Raw genomic sequence first — 12,176 nt, forward strand, 5'->3', positions numbered from 1 at the left:
CAAGACTACAGCTAGTTTATTAGTTGTTTTTACAAGACTACCTCTAGCTTATTAGTTGTTTTTACATTCTTACATCTTCTGGCATAGTGACACAGGCTAGTCCATACTCATGTGCTGCAGGAGAAACACCTTGATATGCTGAGGGAAGCATAGCCAGTCTTGTAGGGTCTGTCACTTCTCTCTGAAGATTTAATTCTTTGTTTCATTTGAGTTAACTTTACATATTTGAATAAAATAAAAGGAAAATCACGTATAATAAATAAATCAAACACATCAGGTTAACATAGAAATTTCTAGTTTCAATAGCCAATGAAAATAATTGTTTCCTATTGTTTCATTTACATTTTACCTACTTACTTTTTTCTGATGGCCCTTTGTAACACTAAAAATATATTTTTTTTTTCTGTTTCCTGTATCACCCATTCTGACTTGGACAATTAGCTTTCCATGCTTTTGTTTTTTGAATCACAACTAAACAATAATACCAGTGTATTATAAGCTATTTACTTAAAACAAAGTTTTTAAATATTACAATCAGCCTATTCAAACAATGAATCTATATAAAAAATTTTAAAAATCACTCATGAGCATTACTGTTCTCCATTACAAGTTAATTCTTAGTCATTTTAATTTCTTTTTGTAAATACTCCTATTAATTTATTGATTTAAAAGTTCAATTTATCAGTGAGGGAAAAAACCACTTACGTTTCCAAAGTCTATATAAAAGACATTAACGGTGTTTCCAGCCACTTTCTCTACACGAGCTCTATACCACTCATCGTCCACAAACATGGAAGCACACAGAACACCTTTCTTGGGTGTAAAAGAACCAGGAAGGGGAGGGTTAGAAGCCAACTCTTCTCGCAGCTTAGCCATCATTTCTTCGAGTCGTGGACCTACAGTGTCCAACGTTTTGTATTCATACACAAGGTAAGCACTTAAGTAAACACTATCCTTATTTGTATGTACATACTTCAGAACTAATTAAGAAAAAGAACCTCATCAACACAACTGAAGTAGTATTGAAAATGACCACTAAGACATATGCAGTGGAAACTGTTAACATTATACAGAATCCTACACTATTACAGAACATGTATTCCTATACAAAAAGTTACACACATTTAATTTGAAGCACGCTTACTAGTAACTTAGTGTCTTCAAAATACACTAAGTTCATAGTATCATTCATTCCAAATATTTTCAGCATTCACATCTACATAAGTTGTTGTTTAACTTTAAAATTTCACTATCATGAACAAAGTTACAATAAATAAGAACTTTTAATAAAGACAAACTTGCCTTCATCCACATGTTGTGCATAAAAAGTCAGATTTGGTCGGACTTCAGTGATGATGATAGATTTGTAGTTGATCTTCCTCTCAACGTTATCTTCCTTTTTCTCCTCCTCCTCTTTTGTTTCTTCAAATCCTGTCCAAATCTTATGAAAATAAACCAAGCTTTTATACAAATTCTTTAAGACTTACTTTAATCACACCAAATAATTAAAACCCCTTAAAGGGCATAAAATTACACAAAAATCAAACAGTGACTTTATAGGTGATTTATAAAAAACATCTAAGGTACAGCTTTGTTCATCTTAGAAGCAAAAAAAAAAGTTGATTTTTGGACTAAAGTACAATAAACTATCTTGCCTTCTTACAACTATATGTCTCAAATTTCAGACCATAATTCTCAACAAGTGTGAAACAATCCAACAAGACACTTTTCACCTTCTAACAGAGACTATATTAAAGAGTTTACATAGAGAGATGATACAGCCCATTGTGGTTTTCACAGTACAGTGGTTTCTGACAAATTATCAAGCATCTGCAATACACTACAGATTCAAGATATTTTCAGAGAACAAAATGAACCCAAACATTAAGTACATAGATATAAACACTATCTTGAATCGTACAAATTCAAGAAGATAGTTACAATTACAATGAAATCACATTTTAAGTCTGAAAAGCCTAGTGCAGTATCCCACAAACATAGATTACCTAATTCAATTACACAGGCCTGCAATGGTTTTATTGTCTTGAAATTTTTACATATTCTACAGTAATTCCTGTATGCTGAATCTGAAAATATTCATTTTTCTCCATCACGTACAGATTTTTATGAAAAATATCATATGTACTTTTCTTCATCTGAAAAATCTCAAATTTCTTTTGCATAATCTCTTAAACCTCCTAAATAAATTTCAAACCTTTTTTTAGTAAAACTTTATATTTTAATCTGTTATGTTATAAATCACATAGGGAACATGTACTTCATGTTATCCTATTGAATTACATAATGCACAGGCTGTTCTTGAGAGGTGTGTACCACGTGAAAATTTTTCTTCATTTTACCTAATCTAACCTAAAAAAATTTATAATTTTTACCTTTTAGTTACTTTTACAACAAATACAGAATACACATGAAAAACAAGAAATAAAGTACTTACCTGTGTCGTTGTCTTTTTTTGCTGTCAACTGTCGATGATGCTTAACACTACTTTTTATACTAATGGTACTACTAAACTAAATTTTTTACTTAATTAAATAATGCACCAAAGAACACAGAATAATAACATGCAAAAAAATCAGACAATGTCTCATAACTATCACAATTTTTCTGGCTTTATAACTATGCAACAAGAACCATTAAAATTCAGCTAAGCACATCAATATGTTTCCCATGTGAATAAAGTTTGAACTGGAAGTGGAATAGACAATTCTCTGTATCGAAAATAACAATATAATACGTCATTTGATAGATTAAAACCTTGGCTGTCCATTGGTAATAAATAATATAGTATTAAACATCAGAGAGAACTACTGGCAATTTCTGAAAGAGAAGATGTGACAGTTGGGCATGGCAAGAGGAGTCTGATTTTATATATTATTGCTCTATAACTAAATAAAATTGAAAGCTATGAAAATTATGCTAAGCCTGAGCAAAGAAAACATTATAAAGAGTGATTTACATTACATTTAGTACTTCTCGGAGGGATGGTAAATAAATTAGAGAAGATAGGATACCTAGAGAAAAAATGTTTCTCATACTAGAGGAAATTCAGGTTATTTTTCTAAATACTGCCTTATAAAATTAAGAACTTAAACTTGTATATACTATTAAGATTATTAGCTATGTTTTTATACTATATTTATTTGTATGTATGTATCTTCACGAAATTTTGCAACCTGTCAGAAAACATTACCAGTCATTTGTATACAAAAAATCAGAATTTTTAATGAAGGATTTTTACTAAAAATTTCTCTGTGAATATATGAAGTCAATGTGTTGACTTCTCCGAGTGCAAAGTGATTTTCATGTTAAGATTAAAAATACTTTACTTTATCTAAAAATTGTCAAACTTCATTTGTGTTAATCTCTAAAACCTCCTTAATAAATATCTAACATTCTCTTTTCAGTAAAACTTTATATTTTATCTACCCTAAATTTATATGCCTTTGGTCAATTTGACTGACCTCCTAACCACCACAAAAAACACAAAATAAGTCTAAATCACCCCCTTTTTTTTCTCTCAAGAATGACTGCAAATTTATCAGAAACCTACAGTTGTTTATCCCAAGTAACTTAAAGCTCAAAACAGTAAACACCTGTTTCTATTTAAATTTAATTATTTTATTACTCTTTGAATTATGTCTAACTAATAATCCTGCTACACAAGTTGTAACTCACTCAGCAAATATGAAACTCATGTTACCATATTGGTTACAACGCACAAGCTGCTTGCAAGCATACCTTGTGAAAAAAATTGTTTTCTTCATTTTCTTATCTAATCTAACTTAATGTTTCTAATTTTTAAATTTTTGTTACTTTTATAATAATAAATAAAGAATACACACAAAAAGCAATTCAACAGTCAATGATACTTAAGCTTAGTTTTTTCATACTAACAGTACTACTATACTAAATGATTTATTTAATTAAATACTGCATCTAAGAACATAGAATAATAACATGCAAAAAGCAAACATCATATAATCATAAATTTCTCTGACTTTCTAACTATGTGATAACAGTCTTTAAAAAATCAGCTAAGCTAGTTGATGTAATTCCCATGAGAATAAATTTGAAACTGAATGGGGTAGCAGACAACGACCTGCACAAAAAACAACGTAATATAATACATTCTTTGATAGATTAAAACTTTGTATTTATAAGTAATATAATATAAAATGTCGGAGAAAACGATTAGCAATTTGTGAAAGATGGGAATGGCAAGTGGGCCTGATTTTCTAATTTATGGCTCCATAGACAAATAAGATTGAAGGCCATAAAAATTATGCTTTGCCTGAGTAATATCTATATTATATTTACTAATTTGCATTAAATTACATACATTTCAGAGGGGTGGTAAATAAGTTAGAGAAGATGGAAGACCTAGAGAACAATTGTTGCAATTCTCATACTAGGAAAGATTGAAGATTTGTAAAGTATTTCATTATAAAATTTAGTATAAATTTGTATAATTTTAAGATTTGGTTTATCAACTAATTTTTGATGTCAAATTTATTTGTATACAATGATAATAAAGTAATTAAATTAAATTTTGAATGTAACTCTACAAAACTTCTCATATGTGCACTTTGACCTGCCCATGGCAAGCGTTATTTATTGTTATAAAAGTAAGTAAAATGTAAAAATTAAAAACTTAACTTAGATAAATAAATATAATGAAAACATAATAAAAACAATGTATACTTGTGAGTAGCTGGTGCATTATGTCATTCAATATGGTAATTTCTCCACCATTCATAGAAATTAGTGCTCACTTCCAAGTAGGCATGATATAGAAACAGGATCATACAAGTATGAACGTTACTGAACAATCCTCTATGATCTTACTGTAGTAAGTTTTAAACCAGATGTTACTAACCACATGCAAAAGTTTTGAATAAAATTTAACAGAATACTCAAAAATAAATAAATATATAATTTCAGTTATGGAAATACAAAATTAGCAGTTATTTCTGCCTTCACACCAATGTTACTTAAGGATCCTCTTCAACTGACCAGTTAGTGAAATGAACCACCTATACACAAGAAACACTCTCAAATGTTTAACCAACAGGATAAATACTGTGAACTAGAGAATAATAAGATCCTTTTTTAAACAGTGTTCTTTTAAATAATGTTAAATGTATAGAAACAGTTTATAAACTATGTTGAAACAACTACAAACTTTTTTCATGAATCTGCTCCTGGGTTGTTTTATTTATCCTGATTCTGAAAAACTTTCCGGAACCACTTGTTACAGTGATGATACTTACCTTACCTCCTCTTGCTTTGGCAGCATCTTCAGCTATCTTTAGTGCATTGTAATGCTGACTGCGCTCAGCAGTAAAGTGGACAGAGGCTAGTCCTTCTTGAACTAATGCCACAGACAAATTAGTATTATCAATCCACAACCACCCAATAAAGTTTCCAGCTTTGTCCATGGTTTCAACTTCAATTTCAACCTTAAACATAGAACACAAAATAATTTCTGTATTAGTACATACCTTTACTAAATAAACCAACAGAATTATAAAACATCTTATTAATTTTTCTTCTATCTATAAAAGTTCTCTCATTTTGTGAACATAAAGAGTGTAATATGTTCCATTACTATATAGGTTCTTTTTTCTGCAGGGATCTTCTATAACTTTGTACCTTCTGACTTTTTATTCAGAAAGATCAAGGACGAACTTCTCCATTTGTAAAACAGTGTATTATATTTAAATCCCTGTTAAATATTAAACTATAATATTTTGCCTCACATTGAGGGAATATACAAACCAATCAATGATTTTACAGATGATTTTCTGAAAGACATTTTAGACAAACTGTTGTTCATCTCAAAAGTGAAAAGGGACTTTGTTCATCTGAGAAATTTGGAAATTGTTCTCAAACTCTTGGTAGTCCATTAGGGCAAGATGAAGAACTTCGTACTTATTTGAAACTTCATACTTAAAAGACTTCAAAGGTTATATTACATTTGTGTAATAAACCATATACACAAGAATATGTTTTACTGTAAAAGAAGTATTTAACTGCAAATATTAAGTTTAGATACACACATAAAAAATGTTGAACATCCACACACTTAAAAAAAAACTATTGTTACATGTAAATTAATGAAATTTATTGCAGAGTAGTGCTACAATCAAATTAAACCCAGCTCACTTCTAAATTAGTCCAAGCTAACAATACAATTCTGTACACTTAGTTATTTATAAATTAAAAGAATTTTACATATATAAAGCAAAGAAAATGTCTACAGTAAGGCTCATGTGAGAAAGTTTTCCACACAATAATATATATATACCACATAATGTTTGTGGTAAAAACATCAACTTAATCATCCCACGACAAATTTAACTTCTATATTTCTAAACCTTAGTAATAGTTTAGAGCAATTCAAGTCACGCCTCATATACAAATACGTGGAAAGTAGTGAATTGTAAGAGATCACAACTGTTGTGTGTGTTGCAAAGCACAGAACTATATCCCTCTATATGTTGTCCACCAGCTGCATAGTACTAATGTAAGTCTATGTCAACAAACAAAACATTAATGATGCTGCAGTTCATCACTTTCCAACTACTCCCAATATTAAGCATGACTTCCTAATAACCCTGTAAGTAACTGTATAACATTCTACAGAGACGTTAATGTGACTATCATTTAAAGTTGGTAATTACCTAATTAACTGGATAAAAAAAAAAAAGTCAAGAAATAAACCAAAACAATGTTCTTATAAAACTGATGAAATTTCTATGAAATGGAATTTAACAACTGTGAACAATACAAAATTAATAAACTGATTCTTACAACTGAAATTAATATGCACCAAATATATATTTGTGAAGGGATGCACGTGTTTAACTACAATGATAACAGAATTAATTTTTTAACTTTCCCAACTTCATAAACCTAAAGATATAAATAACCCTACGAGCATGAGTAGGGGGGGGGGGTCAAAGTATGCATGCTTTGAACTAGTAGAGTCCATTGAACACATTAATCATTTAGTGTCAGAGTTGAAAATTTCATTGTACCCTGTACTGCTAATTTTTCAACAGTTTGTGTTAAAGAAAATACCAGAAACAATACACAGGAACACTAAAACAAAGATTTAAATATGCATTTAGGAGGTTGTAGAAATTATTGCAAGTACAACTTGCAAACTGTATGAAGGACAAAATAATTTTTGTTCTTAAACTAAATATCACCTTGCTCTCTAACCTGTAAGTGTATGTCAGAATGGCCTCAGTATTTCACAGACATATCTGTAGTACAAACAATTTAGTAACACATCTGATTTGCTGTATACAGCAAGTTTGTACCCTTGACTAAAAGCTTGCCAAATTTTGTGTGGATACAGTTTGTAAATTTGAAATTATAATCAATGTTACTTCTCCAATATGGAGTCAAACCTGTGGATTGAAAATGTGCACATTCAGTTAAACAAATCTTGAATGTCTACTATGTAGGAACATTATTCTTACTTCTCTTTGATGACACAATTCCTTGGTAAATTTGTGAGCTTCTTCTCCCCACGGTTCTCCCTCTATCATGATTCCTCCTGGTGCAGGTCTAGGACCACGTGGACAACTGATACCTACATATCAGATCTTTTTAATACCTAACAATAAAACTAAAATGGATTTTTTTTTGGTATCAAAAATTTTACTCTTTCACAACTATGTCTCTCATATCACTGATGCTTTGCAGAAGTTTTGCTTTATATTAGCTTGCTTTTTTCTTAGTTTTGACAAATTCAAATTATAATTTAAATTAACTTGTTAAAAATATTTACGTAATAACCAAGTTTAAATGGATATTACAATTTCAATTTACCTCCTAATAAGAATGTAATGAGACAATTTTCCCTTGAAACAAAGATCCGTAATCTTGATCCACTAGCCACAAACTCAACCACCCCTTCCATCCTGCCAGCTCGTTGCAAAAAGGGGAAAAATTGTTTAGATTTTGATAAATCCTTTAAAAAAAAAGAAAAATACACTTGTGTAATAAATCACATAAGTATTTAACTGAAAATGAATTTTTTTTAAATATTTCATGATAGATATTGAATTATGAAATATGAACTTTATAATTTTGAAGATTTTAATATTAAAAAAAACAGCCAGACACAAAACCCAATTTTCAGCAGTACAGATTAGAATGTAGACCTCTTAAATATGAGAGTAAAATCAACAAATTTAGAATGTTTTGAAGATAAACTAATCATATTGAAAACAGCAATAAAAAAAAAGGAGCAAGAATTACTATATAAAAAGTATTGTGAAAAATATCAGAGAATCTATAATACTCGAGTGAGTAAGAAACAAACCTACTTAAAACAACCTGGAAAATAAAGTTGGTATGAAGCTTCTTTGAGTATTTTCTAACTCTGATTAGAAAAAATTGAGTGACACTTGTATAAACTTCCTGACTTTCACTATAATGTTAACATAATCTTTAATACAATGAACTTTAAAGGACAACAATTGGAGAAGAAATGATGTAATATGGCTACTTATGGCAACACTAAAAATGACAAGAAATTTTTCTATACAGACTTACTCCAGACAAGTCTACCACACGATGAACTGGTGTTTCCTTTTTGCTATGAAGCCCTTTTCCCGATTTCTGGGCCTTCATCTCTGCAGCCAGAAGTTCATCATAGTGTGTTGATCTCTGATCATCATCTTGTCGATATCGAATCACTGTGGCTAAGCCTTTGCTGATCAGAGCCTCTGCCACATTTCTAAACACAATTTGCAGAAAATGTTATAATCTAAGCAGAACAAAAAGTTTTCTTCGGAAATGGTCAGAGCATATTAGTTATAACAAGGACCCAAATGTAAATACTGAGGTAAAAGGTTTTACATAGTGTAACAAACACATAATATCCACAAATATAACTGTACTGTAAGTTTAAAAAATGTTTTTAGTAAATATAAAGAAGCAAAATTTACCCAAGAACTCAGTATTATTATATGAATTTATCACAAACAGAAAATTCAAAAAAATTACTTACTGTCCTCCAACAGTGACAGTACAGCAAACTTTCTCTGGAAAAGAATTTGATGCTGGTTGAATGTAATCCTTAGATACATTCACTTTCTTTCCAATAAGTTTTTTCCTGAGAAACTCTCGAGCCTCGTACATGTAAGGAATATCATACAAGGGCCTAAATGATCGGCCTTTATTGTCCTTCTGAATTTCATTTTGTTTATCCTCAGAAAGTCTTAAAGAAAAGAAAAAAGTTTTATGGCCTAAGTTAAATTATCAAATACTTTTACAATTTGTGAATATTATACAGTTTTGTTACCTAAAAGGTATAATCATCTCACTTCAACTTTAAACCTACAACACCAAGGTATTAAAAAAAACATAGTAAGAAACAACATTATTGTTGAATTATGAAGTTCTCTTATTATCAGCAATGACAGAATAAACTAGAGACAATACGAAGTACTGATTGCTTTAAAAAAGTGTACAGAGAATCTTGATCCTAATACAAGCATAATCGTATGATGCATATGAAAAGGTACAAGGGAAAACCACCTACTGAACCGCTCATTACAATCTTTCAACAATCAATTTTTTCTTCAAAAGTACAACATGAATCTTGTACCAACAGCTTTATAGAATTTAACAAAATTTAAGTATTTAGTTTTATCAACAGGTAAAAGTGACAATTCAAAACATCAATATATTATATTACTGTTAATTTTATATTTTTACCACATACATTTTATCATTTTCATATTACTTTTCAACTACACTTGTAACTTGTTCCTTTCTCACCAATTTTTCAAATTCCTATACAATAATCTTGAACTACCTGTCAAACTGACACAGTTGCGTTAACATGGGAATTAACAATTATGATGTATTTGTATTATTTAGGTCAGTGTTTCTCAACATTTTCGATACCAGAGACTGGCTTGCTGCCTTCCCAAACTGTTGTGGACTACTAAAATTCAAGTAGAACAAAAAACTATTAAAACTTCATATGAATATTCTTTCAGTTCTTGTTTCCATAAAATCCCACAGACCGACAAGATGGTTGTGAAAGATCAGTGCCGGTCTGTAGACTGAAGTTGAGGAACCCTGATTTAGACGAAGAATGTCAACTACTCTACAAGTTCCACAAATATAGAAACCTACCGTGGAGGCTTTATGCTAGAAAGAAAAACTTTCATCAATGATCCACTGCTGAGTTTTATTACAAGAGAATCAGCATTCACAACCTCTACAACTTTGCCAGAGAACTCTTTGTCCTTGGAGTCAATAGCTGGTCCACTAGGGGTGTAGTCTCTCCATATTCTCAGCCTCGAATCCTTAGCTGACCTGAAATATTCAAATCAAGGGATAAACGTTTATAACTCTTATTTATTACCATAAATTAAATACACTTTTTCCCAACAATGACAGTTCTTGTACAAGAGAGAGATGAAGACAAGCAACAGCAGTTCAAGATAGACCTGGGTAATTAGTGGAATTTTCTAATTGATTTATTACATTCAACTAACTGAATGTAATATCTTATGTCAGATGTGGATCGTTGAAATAACTGAAAATAGTAATAATCGGAAACATTAATTTTGACTGATTACATTACACTAACTGACGTACTTGATGTTCATAGGTAATCAGTTATATTATAGGAGTAAGTGTTCAGCTCTAGTTCAAAAAACATCATCCAAAACTTCTGAGGCAAATACAATTCACAGAAGTCTCCAATCAAAAATAGTGCGAGTTTATAAAACCCCAAAGAGAAATAATTCAATATTCTATTTCAATTTTGATATTTTCAATATATAAATTGCATAAAAACAACTGATTGGAATTAAAATGTTAAAAGTCTACTCATAAATTCTTGCAGGCTTCATAGAATAATAATATATTTCACACATATCCAAATCTGTTCCACTAGCATAACCACAGAAGGGAGATATCCCCCCCCCCACTTACAGAAAAATCGTTCCCGAGATTTACATTAATTTTTCCAGTGCTTATTCTCAATAAAAAATAGTTTAATCTGTGTAATTAAAAGAACAATGTATATTAGTGAGTCCATACATGTACACGTGCTGACTCACTTGAAAACCCAATATTCCTGTTGGCTAATTGTACAGTGGTGCTTTTATGCTTTTACATTCGTATGAGTGCAAAAGTGCACAACTATTAATGTGCACTGTTCAACATGGATGCAAAATTAAGTTTATAACACTAACTTTAAATACATTTACTTCAATAACATAAACAAATATGCTAGGGAACACATTAACCCTCTCTCCCCGGGTACCCTTTACTGCGCATGACACAAGGTTTTAGTGTCCTACATTCAAAATTTTATTAAACTATTTTTTTGTTTATGTTATACCAATTAGAATAACATAAAATCTTAGCTAATAATCCATATTTTAATAGCATACAAGTTTTAAGTTCTTAATTCTACAAGGAAATATATAAAAAAAATCCTGAATTTCCACTAGTGTGACATTTTGTCTTAGCATGTCATCATCCCTATTTTATCCTTCACCCCTCGAAAATGTATGAAATTAAATGTAAAATACTCTATAAAATTGTTATTGCTCAAACAGACAATAATTTTTATAGCCTTTACTTTTGTTTGGTTATGGAGCTATCAAATAGAAAATCAGACCCCTTCTGCCACAATTCATTGATAGTTCTCTCTTAAGTTTCATTATATAGTAGCTATAACCAATAGAAAGTCAAGGTTTTCATCTATCAAATGATGTATTGTATAACATTGTGTTCTGAACACATAATCGTCAATTTCACTAGGAGTAGCAACATCATTCCCATGGGAAAGTTAATGACTAGCCTGAACGAATTTGTAATGGCTCTTGTCGCATAGTTAGAAAGCCAAGAAAATTTTGAGAGGTAAGTGAATTTGTCTACTTTTACATGTTATTAGTCTATATTCTTTGATGCATTATCTAATTAAATAAAAATTGTTAATTGCTTTACTATAATTACTATAAAAAAATCAGGCTTAACTTAGGATAAACGAATGTAGTTTCATGTTACAATTTGAAGTCATTCTAGAAAGAAAAGAAGGTAATTTAGGTTTACTTCGATTTTTTTTTATGGAGGTTGCGTGGTCGGTCGAATTGACCAATCCCCTTTTG

General features: G+C 30.3%; 1 protein-coding gene across 1 annotated transcript in view; it reads right to left on the reverse strand.

The window, feature by feature from the left end:
• Positions 1-65: 65 nt before the first annotated feature.
• Positions 66-12,176, reverse strand: part of LOC106473894 (staphylococcal nuclease domain-containing protein 1-like) — a gene marked incomplete at its 3' end in the record, with an annotated part of 32,081 nt that continues 19,970 nt past the window's right edge. The window contains exons 9-17 of the mRNA XM_013934577.2: positions 10,186-10,368; positions 9,050-9,259; positions 8,593-8,776; positions 7,864-8,005; positions 7,512-7,624; positions 5,292-5,480; positions 1,303-1,441; positions 706-896; positions 66-181 (exon numbers count right to left, since the gene is read on the reverse strand). Coding sequence (XP_013790031.1) covers positions 66-181; positions 706-896; positions 1,303-1,441; positions 5,292-5,480; positions 7,512-7,624; positions 7,864-8,005; positions 8,593-8,776; positions 9,050-9,259; positions 10,186-10,368 — 1,467 coding nt within the window. The remainder of the gene's footprint in view (positions 182-705; positions 897-1,302; positions 1,442-5,291; positions 5,481-7,511; positions 7,625-7,863; positions 8,006-8,592; positions 8,777-9,049; positions 9,260-10,185; positions 10,369-12,176) is intronic.

The sequence above is a fragment of the Limulus polyphemus genome, unplaced genomic scaffold (genome assembly GCF_000517525.1).
Source record: "Limulus polyphemus unplaced genomic scaffold, Limulus_polyphemus-2.1.2 Scaffold6598, whole genome shotgun sequence".
Lineage (NCBI taxonomy): Eukaryota > Metazoa > Arthropoda > Merostomata > Xiphosura > Limulidae > Limulus > Limulus polyphemus.